The sequence below is a fragment of the Amyelois transitella genome, chromosome 13, assembly GCF_032362555.1.
Source record: "Amyelois transitella isolate CPQ chromosome 13, ilAmyTran1.1, whole genome shotgun sequence".
NCBI classification, from domain to species: domain Eukaryota; kingdom Metazoa; phylum Arthropoda; class Insecta; order Lepidoptera; family Pyralidae; genus Amyelois; species Amyelois transitella.
The window spans coordinates 4,259,652-4,278,101 of NC_083516.1; the positions used below are offsets into that span (position 1 = coordinate 4,259,652).

An 18,450-nucleotide genomic window follows, 5' to 3' on the forward strand; every position below is an offset into this window, starting at 1 on the left:
GTTCGATTAAAAATAACATCGTTCAGCATTAGAAATGTTTTAATTTTTTTTTTACGTTTAAAGTGATAATGTTGTGTTTGTTTATTAAATATGTTATAACATTAAAATATTTTTTCACCTCGTAAACTATAAAAACATGTCACATATTTAAAGATGGCCAGTGAAACAAAAGATTTTTAAGCATTATATAACACTAGGTGCCGCCCGCGACTTCGTCCGCGTGGAATAAATCCCGCAGGAACTCCTGGATAAAAAGTATATGTTATTCTGGGTCTTCAGCTACCTACATACCAAATTTCATCGTAGTCGGTTCACTAGTTATTGCGTGAAAGAGTAACAAATATCCATACTGACATACTCACAAACTTTCGCATTTATAATATTAGTAGTTAAACATGGGCAATAATGGTTTCTTAGATAATAAAAATCGGCAAACGGCATGTAACCTTGTATGACAAATATAAGGTCAACGTTTTAGGCCACTGACACTTGAAAATCTAACCGGACAGCTCATAACTCCATAAATCAATTTGGATTAATAAAAACAATCAGTATAAAAGCTTTTAAATCTACCTACTTAAAAATTTTATCACCTTTCTTTAGCCGTCCATACAAATTATAATGTAGTCACTTTGAAGGTCCCTGAACAACTTCAATTTAGAAAATGAAGTCCAATCCCTTGCCCTTAGGCCTTCTTTTACAAAACGCGAGGGTACAAACTATTTTTAATAATAAAGTAATAATAAGACTAAGTTACATCAGACTATTTTTGTCTTGTCATTCGACATAGGCTTTCGCAATAGATGCGTCAACTCGGCAATTATAATCATTCTGAATCTGTGTCCATTGGGGTCAAGAATACTTTGTTATGATAGGATTCTGTGATTTATCTCTCTCTCTAGAAAAGATCTCTCATAGAATAAGATAAATATTATAAGTAATATTACGGAATATTAACTTTTTCTTATTGTGTTTTCTTTAATATTGGATTATTTATTCATCTCACCTGTTGTAAGTGCCAAGAGATATAATGTTCGCGGATAGAACTTGTCGGGGAATTTAGACGCAGGCAATTCATTCTACACCTTAGATGAAAGAACCTTAGAACAAAAGGAACTATCGAAGCGTTTAGTTATAGCGGCTATTTGGTTTATTATTTCAACGTCTGTCTGGCCCCGAGAGGTAACACCTTTACGCTGGCTTGGTAGTGCTCCTATTTCCGCGAAGATTGTAGAAGTCATTAAAGGAACAGGCTTTCAAACTTGGAATTCTTCTACAAGGTGAAAGGCTGGCAACCTTCACTAATATTGTTGGTTTTTTAGTAAAGAGAAAATCAAACATTGAGTTTTATTACGAACGATTACTATAGAAAAAAAGTATCGGCAAAAATAAACAATTCCGTAGTAGTCAAATTAAAGTAGGTATTATACATAACTTATCCTACATTTTATGTAGGAAGTTTGATTCGTCTGAATATGTTTAACTTCTTTTATATGGCAAATGATATAAGCAAACACAGTAAATTAGTTGGAATTAAATAAACATACAGCCTTGAGTATTATGGTTTGGTTTGTGTATTTAATTTAAGATAATCACGTGTAAGATAATACTCGTGCCAACCTGTATGATATATTTATAAATCAATTAATTAAAAATAATTTATGCGTGTAGTGACTTAAAATAAATCATAATTTATAGTAACGATACAATAAGAAACACTTTATAATGTCTGATGATTACACACATTCTATTTTTGGTAGTGCAAATAATGTATTGCCATTTAATTGCTGCCTATCAAATTATTAGGTCTCCCGTTGCTTTTTTTTTCCATTTCAATGAAGGAACGGAAGAGGATAAAATATTTTTTTTAATCATATTTCTTCTTCTTCTGTCATAGGCTAAAAATCACTCATTAGAAATCTGGTATGATTTAATTAAAATTTCTAAAACTGAAACTGAATAATATTTTTTCAACAATCAATAGTTAGAGTTTCCATTTATGTACTTTGCTCTCATTAATGACATGGACATGACATACAAAAAATGGCGCGCATTTTTCACAGCCATTGGCAAAGACTGGTGCAGGTTTCCTTAATTCGCGTCATGGCTACGTTCACGTCGGACCACACACTTTGAAAAAGATAAAAAGCTTAAAAAAATAAAGCTGGAAATATTGCGGGGAGTAGCGGCGTAAAATATTTTCTCAGCAGAAGGTTTAAGAAATAGGTAAATATTTAACAGAAACATAGATATGATTTCTGCAATAAATTGTCGCTAACAATATTGATATCTGTTTGTCAAAACATTGTAAAAGTATTTTTATTTAAAATTTATTTATTAAGAAAAATATTGACAGAAAAGATTGTCAAGTAATTATATAACTTAAATAGAGACTAATAAACTTATGATAAGTTACAGTCACTTTTTAAAAATAATGCAATGTAACTAGACCACAAAATAAAACTAACCATGATTATCTGAAAGACAGATTGAGACAAGGTTATATAATATCAAATCTCAAAGTTAAATTGGACTTGATTAACTTCACTTCAAACAATGACAGCTGACAATGAGATCGGATCTCGTTTCGTATCTACTCAGTAGCTTATCCGTGATACAATACACGACACCACATGACATAATATGTATGGGATATATGTATATCCTTTATCACAGTTCATGGTCACTGTGGTTGTTTTAGATAACTTCAAAATCAAGATGCAAACCATGGACTTTATCCTTGAAGTGGAAGTACCTAATTGATGAAATTATTGGAAAATATAATGTACAATAGAACTTTAACATTTGGCAATTTGCTCTACAAAACTATATATCCATTATCTACAAGAATTAAGTCATTATCTCCATTAAGTTACTTGAGGTATACTATCACAATTCCATCAATAAGTCATCTATCACACTAGGCGTGGACTTCATGTTTTTAGATATCTGATTCCATACTATATAATTAAAAGAATTCATTTAACCATTGATTGACATGTTTTATATTTGTTCAGAAACAATGCGTCGCCCTCTCACCGGACTTGGGCAATGATATGAGAAATTTACATAATCCGCGGATTACGAAGCCACCGTGTGAGTGCGAGTGCTGACTTTATATTCATAACAAAGCCGTTGGTGTACTTAAATTGAGAGCGCACGAGCAAATATAAAGGTATACTTCACATAACATGGAGGAAATTTAAACAAAATGTTACTACTCTGTTTTCAATAAACTTACTTTTTTTTGTATTATTAAAAAATGTGAGACTTTTTTCCAGACTGAGAAGTTTTTATTTTTACGTAGATCGATATTTGGACAAACAATAATTGTGCATAAATATTATAAACTTGAATTTGGGTAAAACATTGTCACTCTGCATTTATGAAAGACAAACTTTTATCTGGTTATTGCATTTTTTGCTAATGTTTTTTGAAAATAACTTACCCACTGATCCCCAATCAGGATAGGCTCTGTTGTTAAACCATCCATCGTAGCGCTGTTTCTCATAGTATACTTCTGAAACAAAACGTACAACCTGGTTGAAACATTTATCTTACAACAACGTATTTCATTTGTTTACAATGTGTAAAATACAAAAAAAAAATTTTTAAAGGAAATTGCAAATATTAATCATCTTATTTTTTTTTTTGATAAAAACAGTACATTATTCTATCTATTCTTTCTATCTATAACAAAGAAGAATAATGCAACTGTAACAATAAGAGTTTTGGTTTATACGAGTATAGATATTATGCAGATACATCGTTAATAGTAACCTCACGCCTCCCTATTAGCCCTTCGTTCTTTGCATATCACTGAATTAGTTTTTGCTATGTGTTCTAGTTACATAGAAATGAGTTGATCTTAGCATCTACAAGACCTTGCTCGTCGGCCCTGTAGTTATAAATAGTAAAACTTTAAAAAGAAATGGGCCATTAAAGAAAATAATTAAAAGAAAATCATGCTTGGGAGAATCTTCAGAGTAGTATAATAATCCTCCCAAACAAAAACTCCAATTTCGTTTACAGAAGAATAGTTTACGAGCTAAGAAATTGCCTACGATACAGGTTAATACAATGCTTAGGACTTTATAAATCGTTAATAATGTTAAAGTTATCGGAAAAATATTAAAAATATCGGAAAAGCCACTTGGTAATGCGTCAATGTTTATATTCGTCAGATCAAATTTGTTAATGATTTATGCATGCTGGCAAAGACAATAACGATGATAAACCCATGACTACTTAATAAAACAATGTCAACCAACATAAATTTTGTATTTATAATTTTAGACATGTGGTAGCGTGGTAACTTACTAGCAATATTACGTTATAATGTGTAGAATACAATTTTTTTTTTCAAATTATTTACAAACGGGTGCTACATAATCACAGCTACAGTTTATTGAGATATCAACGCGTAATAATCTAAGTAGGTACGAGTGAACCTACATTATCTATCAATAACTATCCATTATACTTGACCTGAATATGTTCTTATAAGAAACGTGAAAAACCTATGTACATAACACGACTTTGTGCATGTGATCATAAAATACATAAAGTTCTAGATTATCAATATGCAACTAAGACATTGGCAAAGGAGAAAAATTCGAGGTCATACTGACTGAATTCTAGATTTGATGTGAAGTACTAGTCAGAAGTGACCCTATGACAATTTAATTTTGAAAATACATTTAACAAATGTGATAATGTACTTTGTTGATTGTGTGAATAAATTCATGTTTACTCTTCCAAACCTTTTAATTCTATTTTCGTGCCCACCTCATTGTAGAGTGAAGCCCGGGGTATGCTTGTGACGAAAATCCGCAAATTTGCGGATTTGATTTTTTGCAGGAAAACCTACCTAACGCATATCGGATCAAGGTTAGAGATCCATTTTTGCCTGAATGTGTAGATTTTCTCAAAATAATGCACATAACTCTCAAAAGAGTCTTTAGTACATTTCCGCAGTAGATTTTTAACCTTTACTTAAAGCTAAATGCTATATACCTGGTTGTATCACTTTTTTAGGCAACTTGACCGTTTGACCACCAACGTTCTCCATTCATATTTACTTATATGACATCAATTAAAATAACTCTGTACCATATCTATGTTTTATTAATGCATAGTTTTAGAACAAATTGGAATTCCCCATCTTGAACTTAATTTTATTACCTACATTACACAAATGGTGTTTTATTATATTATTATTCGTAATAGTAATTATAAAATTCTCCAGTTATATTAAAATATGTAGTAAATTATGAATATTAAAAATTAAGTTTTACCATGGAGTTTGAAGTCAAGTTAGATTAAAGAATCGTAGAAAGAAGTTGACAACTTAAAGAGATCATATATTTAAGCTATTTAGTAAAATTTTTGTATTACTACTTAGATTTTGTTAAATTACAATTTATATTATTCTATATTTTGATTGATTCATGCCTTTCAATTTTCGTAGGGAGATGTCAAATCAATGTTAAATAGTATATAAGATTAAGATGTCAGCATAGAACTAGTTTCTGGAGAGATCTCACCTTTATATATCAACTGTTTCTTTTTTTTGTTATATCACCAGTCATCATGATTATATTAGACCCAGGGGCCTTTTTTAAACACTTTCTACTTTACTGCGCACAGTCTTCGGTATAATAAGGTCCATATATCAACATTTATGACACCTGTTCACGTACAAACATTCCTTTGGCATGTCTATATGGCTATGTTACTTGCAATTAACGTTGGTACAATTCTTTCAAACTGTTATAAAATAGCTATAAAATACCTTTCGCTGTAGTTGCCTCATTAAATGCTCATATAATTGATTAAGACCTATACATACACGATGTAGACATAGTTATTATGTTCATTAATAAATAAAATGTACGTTGTAGTTGAACAAATAATACAAATGTGAATTAATATTCATTATATAATGTTCATTATTTTCGTTACACGAAATATTAAAAAAATATTGGTTCTGTAACAATATAAAGATAAAACTAAATATTCATCATTATTTTAATCATCTTATTAAAAGTAATTGCAATCACTATGATCAAAGAATTTAATATTGTCTTTTTTTAAATATATATATTTATTATTATTATATTATATTTATTTTTTATTAATCAATTTAAAAAAGTCTTTTTTTTTAATTGATGTATAATCAATTTAAAAAAAAGATAAATGTTAACCATTTGATTAACAACCACTTCAAACTGAGATACTAACCATCTTCATTGCGATAAGCGTGTACGAGTACCATTCAATAACAAATGTGAACATATAAATCACTCCTGTTACTTTATTAAGGCCACATATTGGTCCAAAGTAACTATACGTTAAACCAATCACTGGCCGAGATTTGAGGCCAGCCTATAGAGGGCGACACATCATACCATCACCAATACAATAAGACCGAATTGATTTATGACGTTAGCGTGATATTATACATATTTGGTTGGTATATATATAGATGCTAACCAAATATGAATAAATAAATAATTATAACACAGGTAATAAAGTAACGTTTTTTGTACTCAAACGGTAAAAACTGAACTCTTAATCTACCATTTTTACTCCCACTACACTGGAGTGAAGCATGTAAATCTGGTTATGGTAAAATGCATTTTTTATGTGTTTTTCTGAATTTTTGGTAATTACTATTATTATGTTTGATTCTGTGACACTACCTAGCAAGTGTTGTTAGACAGCGGAACAAGCAAGCGGCCAATGTTTCGACGACAATTAGAACTCAATAATGCCAGAGCTGGCCTAGCGCCTTATCCAATGTGAACAACGCCTATTATATTGAAAGGTTAACTTCAACTTACATTGTAAATAATGCACCTGCAGCTTGTAACCGATATATATTAAATTCAGGACATTTTGTTAGATCTAATCGCATTTCAACACAGCTGCAATCTGAGTGCGATCAAATATTATATCTTGTCGTAGAGGTAATACTTATAAATTTAACAGCTAGTAGTGGCAGTAATAAGTTAAACTTAGTCGTACAGATTAATATCTGTATTTCTGTCGTATTTATAGTAATTACTTTGAAATCAATTATATGATATATCAAAACGCCTTGGCTTACTGAATTTACTTCGAAGCATATCAGCAGATCCAGAGGGAAGACATATTAAGGATTGATCACTTGAACTTAGACTGTAATTAATAGTAATTAAATATATGTTAGTTAAATACGAAGTTTGCATTGTGTATGGAATCTCTGTGGAAACCATTGAGTGAGTTCCAAAAGTTAAATGTCTCGTACAACTTAACCACAATTCTGGTATACGATAGATGGCTTAATTGCAAGAGTCGGTTATAAAACATACTACTGATATTTCAGCCGTCCAACTCATAACTAAATGTTAACATATGAAACGAGATAATTAAACTAATTATGACTATCCATTCATAATTAATAATCTAATCGATCATGTGGAAAATGAAACAGTTGCAATATAAACAGAGCTGTCAGAGGTTGTTTCATGTTATCTAGTTGTGGGTGTATGATATGACAGATGACAAGCAAACGGGCGCCCTACTTTCATAAATTAAATTAACTTACATCAACAATTCAACATAGTATATAAGTATGTATTATAAGCGTTTATGTTCTCTTCACAATTTCAGTATTTAGTACGCAACAAATACTAGCTAGGTTATACATAACGGTGGCGAAATTAGTCTTCTTCTATATAGGTTCTATCGGATCTATAGTATAGGATTCTATGAATTAATTAGAAATGCCATTAAAGGAAATCGCGCATATTCATTTAGACTACCCATATTTTAAAGATTTTTATTTCTATGTAGATCTTTAAAACGATCCAAACTTCGTATACCTTTATTTCGTATCATACATTTCGTTAACGGCGTAACTGTAATACGTTTTGTTGTTTTTCATCTTTATATTATAAAGTAATTAAATAAATAAAGAAAATATAATAACTAAAAATAAAAATGAGCGCGTTCTTCTTCCGGCATTTTTGACTAATGAGTTAAAGTACTCCAATACCTGCTCAACCGTTTTTATGCAATATGAAACGTCAAAAACACAAGATATTTTTTCCCCACTAAATACACTAATGATGTCAGAAGCAAAACCTATGTTATTTCAATTAAGTAGTTCTAAAGTTTCTGTTATAATTTAATTAACTCGTTAATTATACATTTGATTATACACAGACACAGATTATAATGAAAACGATAAAATATGTACGACACGTTTTTGAATTAACAATATTTCTTTTAAAATTTTAACTTCATTAGGTTAAAAGCTATGCTGTGATATTTATCATCCAATACTATCAAAGGCAATTTGTATAACAATGCCGAAACGAATTCGCAAAAAAACCTGATAACCGAACATCTATAAAAACTATACAAGCACAGTATCGAGGTGGCGATCCATTGAACTTGAAACTATAGGAATATTGTGTCGGTGTCGTTAAGCTCATTCAGTTTCCTGCGCAGCTGTTTTATTTCACAGCTTTACAATTTCATTTTGATGACGGCACCTTCACCAGAACTATATTATTTCGAATTCTATGGCATATTAATATCTACTGTATGAGAAATTTCAATTTGTTTCTTTTATTTTTAGTACAATTTAAGGGCCAGAATTTATTAAGAGACATATGTTCTTTTTATTTTTACACGAATACATTACGTTCTTCCCACAAGTGCAAAGCCTATTTTATAAATATCAAATTAGAGGTATACTGTTGAAAGGTCAGGTCAAGAGTACCCGAAACCGAGAAGCTAGCATGAAAAGAGCGGTGTGAATGTGAATTCATAACAACAAGTGGCAAGTGGAAAGATGTAGATTCTGCCTCATCCTGAAACGGGAAGGAGGCGTGATTTGAAGGATGTATGTTATATTAATACAGCAAAATAATAAAAGCATCTATATAATGACTGTAATTTGTGCTCAATTAGTACCAAGTTATTATGAGTACAAATACTACCACTATTGTTACCGAATACGGGTAAACACTTTTAGTTCATAGGACATTATTATGTACGGTATAATATCTGAGGAGTTATGGATTGTGACCTTATATCATTGTCGACATGAGACATAAGGTTCCGCTTCAGCATAAAAACCAGATCCGGTATCCTCATCTAAATCATCATACACATCTGTTTTTGCACTAATAAAGTTTTTAAAACAGAATGAGCTCATGCGATCATGAAGAACGAAATTGTATTAGGGCAATTAATTTTTTGTGCTAAATTAAAGACTCCAAAAGATCGTTATTAAGGTCACAAATTGCCGGCAAGAGATTAATGTCTAAATTGAAGCCAGGTGACTTTAAATGTGAAGTTTTAATGTATTTCTATAAAAAATACAATCAATAAATTTTTTTCAAGTTTGTTTTTTTTTTGTTCTTACCGCAGGTAGTCCCCAAAAGTGAGCCATTGTCCTCAAAACGATATTAATATAATAATTATTGAAATTTTAATGAATTATTTACCAGCGATAAAGGAAAATCACACGGAAGCCGTAACGTATGTTAACAAATTAAAGAACACACGACATGTTTGTCAATTTGTTATTACTTATGTATTTGTGTATAAATGTAAAATAATATTTATATATGCAGGATGTTGATTCACAAACGTCATGGTTTCTCTGTATTCGTTTTATCCCTAAACTGTCTCATCACACTTTTGTAAAGGAGCAGCATTAGTTATCAAATCATTATTTCAATCAATACACCTTTTCTTGATCTATTTATTTCTATTTTCGTACTTTTCACACAAAGCACATGGCACTACAGAATTAGACTAAACCATCTTTTTTCAATGGATGTCGTCATCATACTTATAACGCGTCTTTGAGTATGTTGAGACTATTGGCTTTGGAATAAACACAGTATATACTGAATCAAAAATTAAATCAAAAATATTTTATAAATAAATATCATAATGAAATACACTTATTTTCTCGTAAAACAAGTTCCGAACTTACATCGAGGCTAACTCAATCTATGTTATTTGTGCCGTATATACTCGTATTTATTTATTTATAACATCTAACTAGAGGATTTGACAAATCATTTCTCGACGTACGCTATTCATTACCATACCCTACAGTATACAAATCAGATTCCGGCAACGTGTTCGCAATAAATCAGGAAGTGTTACAATAACATTGATGTATCACTTACAAAACACGGCGATCTATAAGTGTATTGAAGATGTCCTTACTACGTTTCCGAGTACGCCCACTCAGCAAAATATGTTTTGGTTACGTCACGGTTAGGTTATAATTCTACTTACAATTGAAAATAGTAAAAAACGGACACTTCAGAGTCTTTACCTTTTTGTCTCCGTATCTGTGGATGAAGGTATTTAATACACATACATAATAATCATGTCTTTATGTCTTACGTGTTAGACAGAGTCAACAATATTGAAACCACTGAAAGGCCTCGTTCAGCTGTATAATTTGTAAAAAAACGTTTTTTATTGTACGTATTATGACACCGTTGCTTTTACGGTAAGGGGAAAACATCGTGAGGAAACCTGCACATTCAGGGAACTGGACGTGTAACCATGATTCAATATGGCCTAGGTTTCTTTGCAAACGTTACAGAGATCAGATGTGAGTCGCTTCGTGTAAAAACTTAACCCACCCAATCTAAAGGTCAAAGGCGCACCCAAGGTGGTCGTCATCGTCTTCAGAGAGGTAAGGATGTAACCGGGACTAACGCCTAGACGAATAAGTAGGCAAATGCCTCTATTAGTTAGGTATATAGGATATAGGATAGTCTTAAGCATCAAAAGTAAGTGCTAAGAATTAACAATACATCAAACAAGGCTGGATTTTTTTAATATAATATGCTAACCGCGTGTGGTGCTACAACCATAACAAAGTTAAGATGAGAACACACACATTAACTTCATAAGTAGCACATCTATCATTTTGGTCGGTCTATAGGAATCAGGTTAAAACGAAGATGTCAAGCAGTTTATTAGTCATTGCTAATTGGCCATCGTCATCAGGGCCACATTCTTACATAAACTGTGTCATGGTCCTCCTAAATTTACGCGGAAGCACGTTTAGGTATATAAACATGTGCACGGTTTCATAATAATTGATTGCTTAAATGCACAATTTGATAAAACGGAATGTTCAGTATAAAACGTACCTACGTGTAGATATATTATTTTTACGTCCTTATCATCAACGGAACAAACCAAAGTGTTAGAAAATTTAGCTTAAGTTAATACAAAGAAGCAAGTATGAAACTTATCTAAGAAGCAAAAGTTCTTAAGAAAGTTTATATCAAATTTGTTTCGTTTAAATGTAAAATTGATTTTATTTTTAAATTTATAATTTTCTAATTTTTTTTTATTGTTCATTCGGTTTCTTCACCTGATGCGTGTAGTGCAGACAACTGTTATGGTCTTTCATATGGTCAGCGGAGTTCTTAAGATCTTTTTGTCTGTCCCATGTTACATTTAAGTTTTCCTTTGTAAATGAATGCATTTTGAAATGTAAAACAAAAGAAGGATGACGGAGGCTCGGTAACTCGGCCTTCACACTACTTTCACTGTCGCGACGTACCGGCATTGCTACCAATTTGGTGCGCGTGCGACGATACACGTTCGGTCCATTCGATCATAAATTAGATAACGTAGCTGTAAAACGTTTTATTTTAACTTATCCGCTGCTTAATCGACAATTCGTTTATTTTTGAATCGATAACAAACATTGGCAGTAGTATTAGAACAAAGGTAATTATAAGTTAAGTCATTTTCGATATTTTGTTGGACATATTTTAATTTAGATTTACTCTAGTGGCAAATATTAAAATTATTAAATCCAAACAACTAAAAATGTAAAACTAAGTTAAATAAAACGTAGGTAATACATAATTCTGCAGAGATAGATCGTGCAAAATACGTTTTCTAAGTCGTGGGAAAGGATCCTTTTGTTTTTATTAACGTACTTATTGTGATTCGGAGAAGAAGTGACAGTCTCGCAACGCATAAAAAAGTTGAAATTGATTGTGAAACGAGTGGATGAATACCGATTAATTGCAGAGTTTAAAAAATAGTTTATCTCTCATAATAATGACAATAACTATGTCAAAGTTTTTTAATCATCTTATTTTGTTGAACATGTAAAAAGATCTTTTTTTTCTTTAACATGTGCCGTGTGGTTCCCGGCAGTGCCGTGTGGTTCCCGGCACTATTACAAAAAAGAATAGGACCACTCCATCTCTTTCCCATGGATGTCGTAAAAGGCGACTAAGGGATAGGCTTATAAACTTAGGATTCCTCTTTTAGGCGATGGGCTAGCAACCTGTCACTATTTGAATCCCGGTTCTATCATTAAGCCAAATAGCTGAACGTGGCCATTCAGTCTTTTCAAGACTGTTGGCTCTGTCTACCCCGCAAGGGATATAGACGTGATCATATGTATGTATGTACACTTTCAACCATTTTTGTGCAGCCCTCCATCAACTTTTTTCATTTCTTTATTTATTTATTATATCACATATACTTATTTATTATCACATATAACAGAGTACAATACATATAATAGGATAAAAAGAAATAGTAGAATCAGATCTATACATTGAGCTCTCTAGATTCCAAAAGATCATACAAAAAGATCTCACATCTGAATTTTACTCAAAGACAGGAAGTGTATAAGTATCTATTACAATCCTTGGAATCCTTGGCGTGGATGACATTTAAATGTCAGAAAGTGTTCCGTAGTCCGGTACCTAATTACTGCAACTTGTGTTGCCTTCAATGTGATATAGATATAATATATGATACACATATCCTGACATTAATTTACAGATCAACACTTTATTTGGATAAAAAGATAAAAAAAATTACTTTATTCAGGTTCTTTTAGTTTAGGATTAGGAACAAACATGTACCTTGAGCAACTTGTACGCATATGGTCACGTCTATATCCCTTGCGGGATAGACAGAGCCAACAGTCTTGAAAAGACTGAATGGCCACGTTCAGCTATTTGGTAATTTTTAACTGAGTAAAGATGTTAGTGTGATGTAAGTTTATAAAATTTATAGTAACTAAATTGTTCCTTCAGTTATTATAAATTTGGCCGGTATGATTTAAAAAAAATTAACTTATAACAAATATTATCTGATGTAAAAGCAGATGCAATTTTCTAATTTGTTTTTCTTTCTACTGTGTTGGTACTCTTTGATTGTTGAAGGTTTTATTAAAAATTCACCGCAATCTTATAGATTAGTCATATTTACTAACGCTATTAAATACCTCAGTTTCAAAACCATTCGCAATAAACAACCTTAAATGAAATGATAAAATTTGGATTTATTCTACAAATGCCAAATTTCTTCAAAATCCGTATAGTTGAAACTAATTAGGTATTTTCTTGATTTTTCATTACAAATCAAACACAAATATTTTCTCTTCAGGATATTAGGTATCAAATATCCTGAAGAAATATCCTTAATTGATATAAAAGTTGGACAAATCTTTTATACTAGCTTATCACTACATAGTATAAAACAAAGTCGCCCATTTTGTCTGTAGTCCCTTCGTATGCATAAAACTTTAAAACTACGCAACGGATTTTGATGCGGTTTTCACTAATAGAAAGAGTATTTTCTCCGACAGGTTTTTATATATAATTGAAATACATTGAAACTATATTAGCTGAGTTATAGCGATTTATGTCCAAGAAGTCAGAAAAAAAATCTAATTGAAGATTGCATTTGTGCGTGCGCCGCTTATACCGTTGGATACAAGTAAGAACAATGTATAGCAAAAACATTGGTCTTTATTAGTTCTACAAAAAAGTCCGCGATGACATATATCCAGCTTTTTTATTTAAGTCACAAAAACTACTTTTCTGTATTAAAAAAACATTTAATTCGTTGGGTGATGTTTAACTGGTGATATAACCAGTAATACATATATCCTTATCAAAATAAGTAAGTTCATCATCACGAGCATTTAATTTAGATTATTTTTGCAGTTTACAGTGTGTTATTTAGACATATAGTTTAGGAGATATCACGATATTAGTATTGCGGCACGGTACGGGCCGGCCGCGGCGGCGGGGGCAGCGTCCCTATAAAAAGCGCGTCGGCGGCAGCAAGAAAATAATAGTTAGATGTATATAACAAAAGTAGGTAAGTACATAAAAAAAAAACAAAAAATATAAAAAAACGGTACATAAAAAATAAATAATATTAAAAAGTAGGTACTACGACTTTGATCTATACATATAAGACAAAAAAAAATCTGTACATTACTTAAATATTTTTTCCAAAAACTGATAGGGGGGGGCGATCAAAGAAGAGTCACAGAAACCAAAAAACATTTTAATATTTTAAACGCGGTTAAGGGAAAGAGAAGTTATTGTGAATTGAAAATTAGTATCCAATATGTGTTGGTGCGTTGACTGTATTTGTCGAAGTAGCGGGATACACGCAAACGAAGTTAGTTGCGCGGGTCAGCTAGTAAGAGATATAACTGTATCCTATTAACAATAACGCAGACAGTTGACCTTGACCCATCGGAAACGGAAGAGTAATATCAAGGTTACGGGGAAATGATTTAAGTATCATAATCACAGGTACCTAAGTGCGCAGTAATGCCAACTTCGCCTTAGGAAATTGGGATCATCAATAGACAAGCTGCGCTCAGGTGGGATTTTCGGGATAAAAAGTACCCTTTGTTATTCCAGGTTAACCCGTGGAAATTTTTCTATAAAAATCCGGTTTAACGTGGAGTCACAACTGTCGTATTTATAATAATAGCTTGCGGCTTCGTCCACCCTCAATTCTATAAATTTTAACTTATTATGTTATTTCAATGCCTGAGCTATGTAAGTGCAAGTTTCATGAACTTAAATTCAGTAGTTTTTGCGTGAAAGAGAAACAAACACACATCCACACAACATAAGTTATTCGCTAACAATTAACTCAGATTTCCAAGATAAATAAAGTTTATTCATTATATTTTATTCTCGCGTGGGCTCGTGTCTATACCAATCGCAAAAAATACTCGTATCAAGTAATTATCATATTGATCTCAGTTCACACGATTAATTGTTATCAAAGATATCACGACTAAGTGCCGTATGGACTCAGCACTTTAGAATATCATCATGATCAGTCATGGCTTAAAAGCGCACTCAGACTCTCTAGAGAGGTGAAGATGTATGTGAAGATGTCTGCAAAGAAGTTTCCCCGATTTGATTTGAGTGACGCGTAAATGAAAAATCATGTGAGAATGTGCATTCTACGAATAAACTATTGAGTTTAAGACTGTGCACAGAACAGAGAACTGGTTTGAAAAGAGCTTAATATGCCTTGGGGGCTCTTGGACGTATATATGTATGTATGCCGCATCTAACAAAGCCAAAAAATACTTATAGGAAACATACATATTACGTGAAAAATTTAACATTTTATATAAACAAAAATAAAAGTTGTAAACAAATTACACATATTTTACCCCAAATGTTAAGTTCGAGGATATGTAACTTTATATATGTTAAAGTCTTCTTTAGATCCGCTCGCTTAAGGAATTTGTGGTATTCTACGTACTTGAACTATTGTTTATGCTGTGGTACTACTAGTTTACAAGTTAGTTCTTTGATCTTTTTGGTCACCTACTTTGGTCCATAAGAGAAGGTAATAAAAACCTAAAATAGATATCCTTATTTATTATAAGGATATCTATTACATTAATCCCGTTTTATATTGCAAGCATCAGTACTTAATTGACGATATCATGGCAATGATCGACAAATTCGTGACCAATCAGCACGAAGAGGCACAGTTGACAACGAACAACCAGTTCACATCCTTGTCTTACAATCCTCATTTACAAATGGACCACTATATTATATAAAAATAAGCAAAATTGGCTCATATGCCCTGCAGCCTTCGGAATATATACGTATGTGTATTGTGACATCCGCATGCGTTGGCGACAGGTTAAAAATAAATGAATAGTTTTTTATAGGTTGTGTATAATTGAACTACCTTTTAAACAGAGATCCGTTACGTATAATAAGTGCAAATTATATGCGCGTTGAAAATAGTAATCTGATTGATTCATTGTTGGCATGCGAATATGTTAGTTAAGTTATCAGTCTGGATTAAGTGAATAGAGACAATTGGCTAGCGATGTGTAACTTTTAGAAATTGCTATGAGCAGTTTTGTGTAAGTACTTGTGTAACTACCTTAAAATATATAAAATTAATTTAAACGTATGAACGTACTCCTTTCCTCATTTTATTCTCTCTCTCAAAATGTAGGAACTATAAAAGTATAAGGTGTTCATGATGTATTGAGCTAAGCTGAAAACCGGTGTTTATTTTCATGTTAGATTTTCTATGCGAACTGCAAACAAAACAAGAGAAGTCTAAGATTCCATGTTAAGAATTTCATGACACCGTACAAGTTTGAAAACTAATTTTAAGTTACTACTTTAATATACTAAGAAAACATATTATAAGTAGGTACACTATTTGAATCTCAATTCTACGAGTTAATACTCGTGATGAAATACAATGATTGTGACATCAGCTGAGCGTGGCTTTTCAGTCTTTGCGAGACTGTTAGCTCTGACTACCCGTAACAGATAAAGACGTGATTATATATATATATATATATATATATATACATATATTAAAGAGAAAAACACCAATAGATACCTGGATCAGCTAAGCATAGAACCACCAGTGTCGAGGCAGCCCACAGCAAGATCCTCGCGCCTCCCTCCATATTGCGTGAGTATCTGCAACAATTTCACAGTAATCATCAATTTTACATGCCCTTGTAGCTGCGATTAGGTGGGATTAGCAGTGTTATTATCGAGATGACCGACGTGAGAACAAAGATGATTATAATTTGTTAGTAAAATCATTAAAAAATTTAGAAGTGAGAGCAGCCTTATTCGTGTTCAAATCATCGACCAAGCAGATACAAATACACAAGATCAAAAATGGATTATTGTTATCCCTGCTCGGTAATATGGGTCTTCTAAGGTATACTGTAAGTGGAATGCTTGTACACGGGCATAAAGCCGCCTAGCTGATGATGGTGTCTATCAACTAAAAATATTTTCGATGCACAAGTGATGAATTCCTTCGTATCCAGCTTATGAAACCACGCATCATTGCGTTTAAACAAAAAAAACTTGCCAAATGCTTGTTGGACTCGCGCACTAAAGGTTCCGTATCATCATCACTTTTTTACTTAAATATTTATTTATTTTTTATTTATTAACATTTCTCCCTGTTTATTAAAACGATCAATATTTCTCGTATTATGTTTTTTTTTGAATTGTTGTTATAGCGGCAACGGAATTTGTGAAAATTGTAGCTTTCTAGCTATCGCGGTTCAAGAGACACAGCTTAGTCACATACAGACGCACCAGACAGGCAGAGGAGGCATAGGGTTCCGTTTTAACCTTTAGGTAAAGAACACAAAAAATTCTTAACATTCTTGTATTCGTTTGTAATGGGAGCAAAACCAACCGTGTCTGCACACTAATGAATAGAATTAAGTTTTATTTCTTGTCTTACGATTCAAGTTTATAGTTGCGATATCCGATGTCTTCACCGATACGGAAATTGGTTTGACAATAATCAGTGGCTTCTCATTATCATTGAGAAATGCGGGTACTTCGCAACAACATAGTGCTTGGGCTATGAAGTCTTTTTGTTGCATCTTTGAAATTTAAATTAAATCTGTAGTTACAGCAATACGCGCTAGCGATTTGAATTATCTATATGCAGATAAAAAATATAAATAATTATATGATGCTTTGATTCACAATGAAAATGATGAAAGTAACTTTAAAAATACAAATTCTGTATAAATGCACAAACGAGATTTGAATAAAATTTGAATGTTTGTTAGCGTTCTAATACCAGAACTACAACAATTCTCAAAATGCATTGTTTATTTTGAAATTTAATTTTAAAATCTGTTGACAAGACAGTGATTCATAGCTGTCATGTAGGTCAACGAACTTAATTCATTCACAGTTCAAGTTTTCGCGGAAGTTCAGGCAAGCCGCGAGCCTTGCCCTTTACGCGCTGCACGCACTTATTTCATATATATATATAATTATGTAGTAATTATCTATTCTAACATTATCTCAGACTTCCGTTATATTTACTTCTAATTTACTACTTTTTTGTGCGAAACCCTATTTTATTCTATCATGGTAAGATTTGATTAGTTCTTTTGACTTTAGTTTCCTATCATTAGAATATACGTATTTGTTTATATGTCCACCATTATTATCTAAAATAATATGTTATGGAAATGGAAGTTCATATCATAGTTTTGTATATTGATTGTCGATATGCTATAACATTATATTTGTCCAATAATTTTCAAGTTTAAAAATCTTTGAAAATACCGTTGATATTTAGAAG

General features: G+C 31.9%; 1 protein-coding gene across 1 annotated transcript in view; it reads right to left on the reverse strand.

The window, feature by feature from the left end:
• LOC106131398 (dual oxidase) overlaps positions 1-18,450 on the reverse strand; it is a 41,330-nt gene that overhangs the window by 17,863 nt on the left and 5,017 nt on the right. Inside the window, exons 2-3 of the mRNA XM_060947220.1 lie at positions 16,717-16,799; positions 3,449-3,520 (exon numbers count right to left, since the gene is read on the reverse strand). Coding sequence (XP_060803203.1) covers positions 3,449-3,520; positions 16,717-16,786 — 142 coding nt within the window. The 5' untranslated portion in view covers positions 16,787-16,799. The remainder of the gene's footprint in view (positions 1-3,448; positions 3,521-16,716; positions 16,800-18,450) is intronic.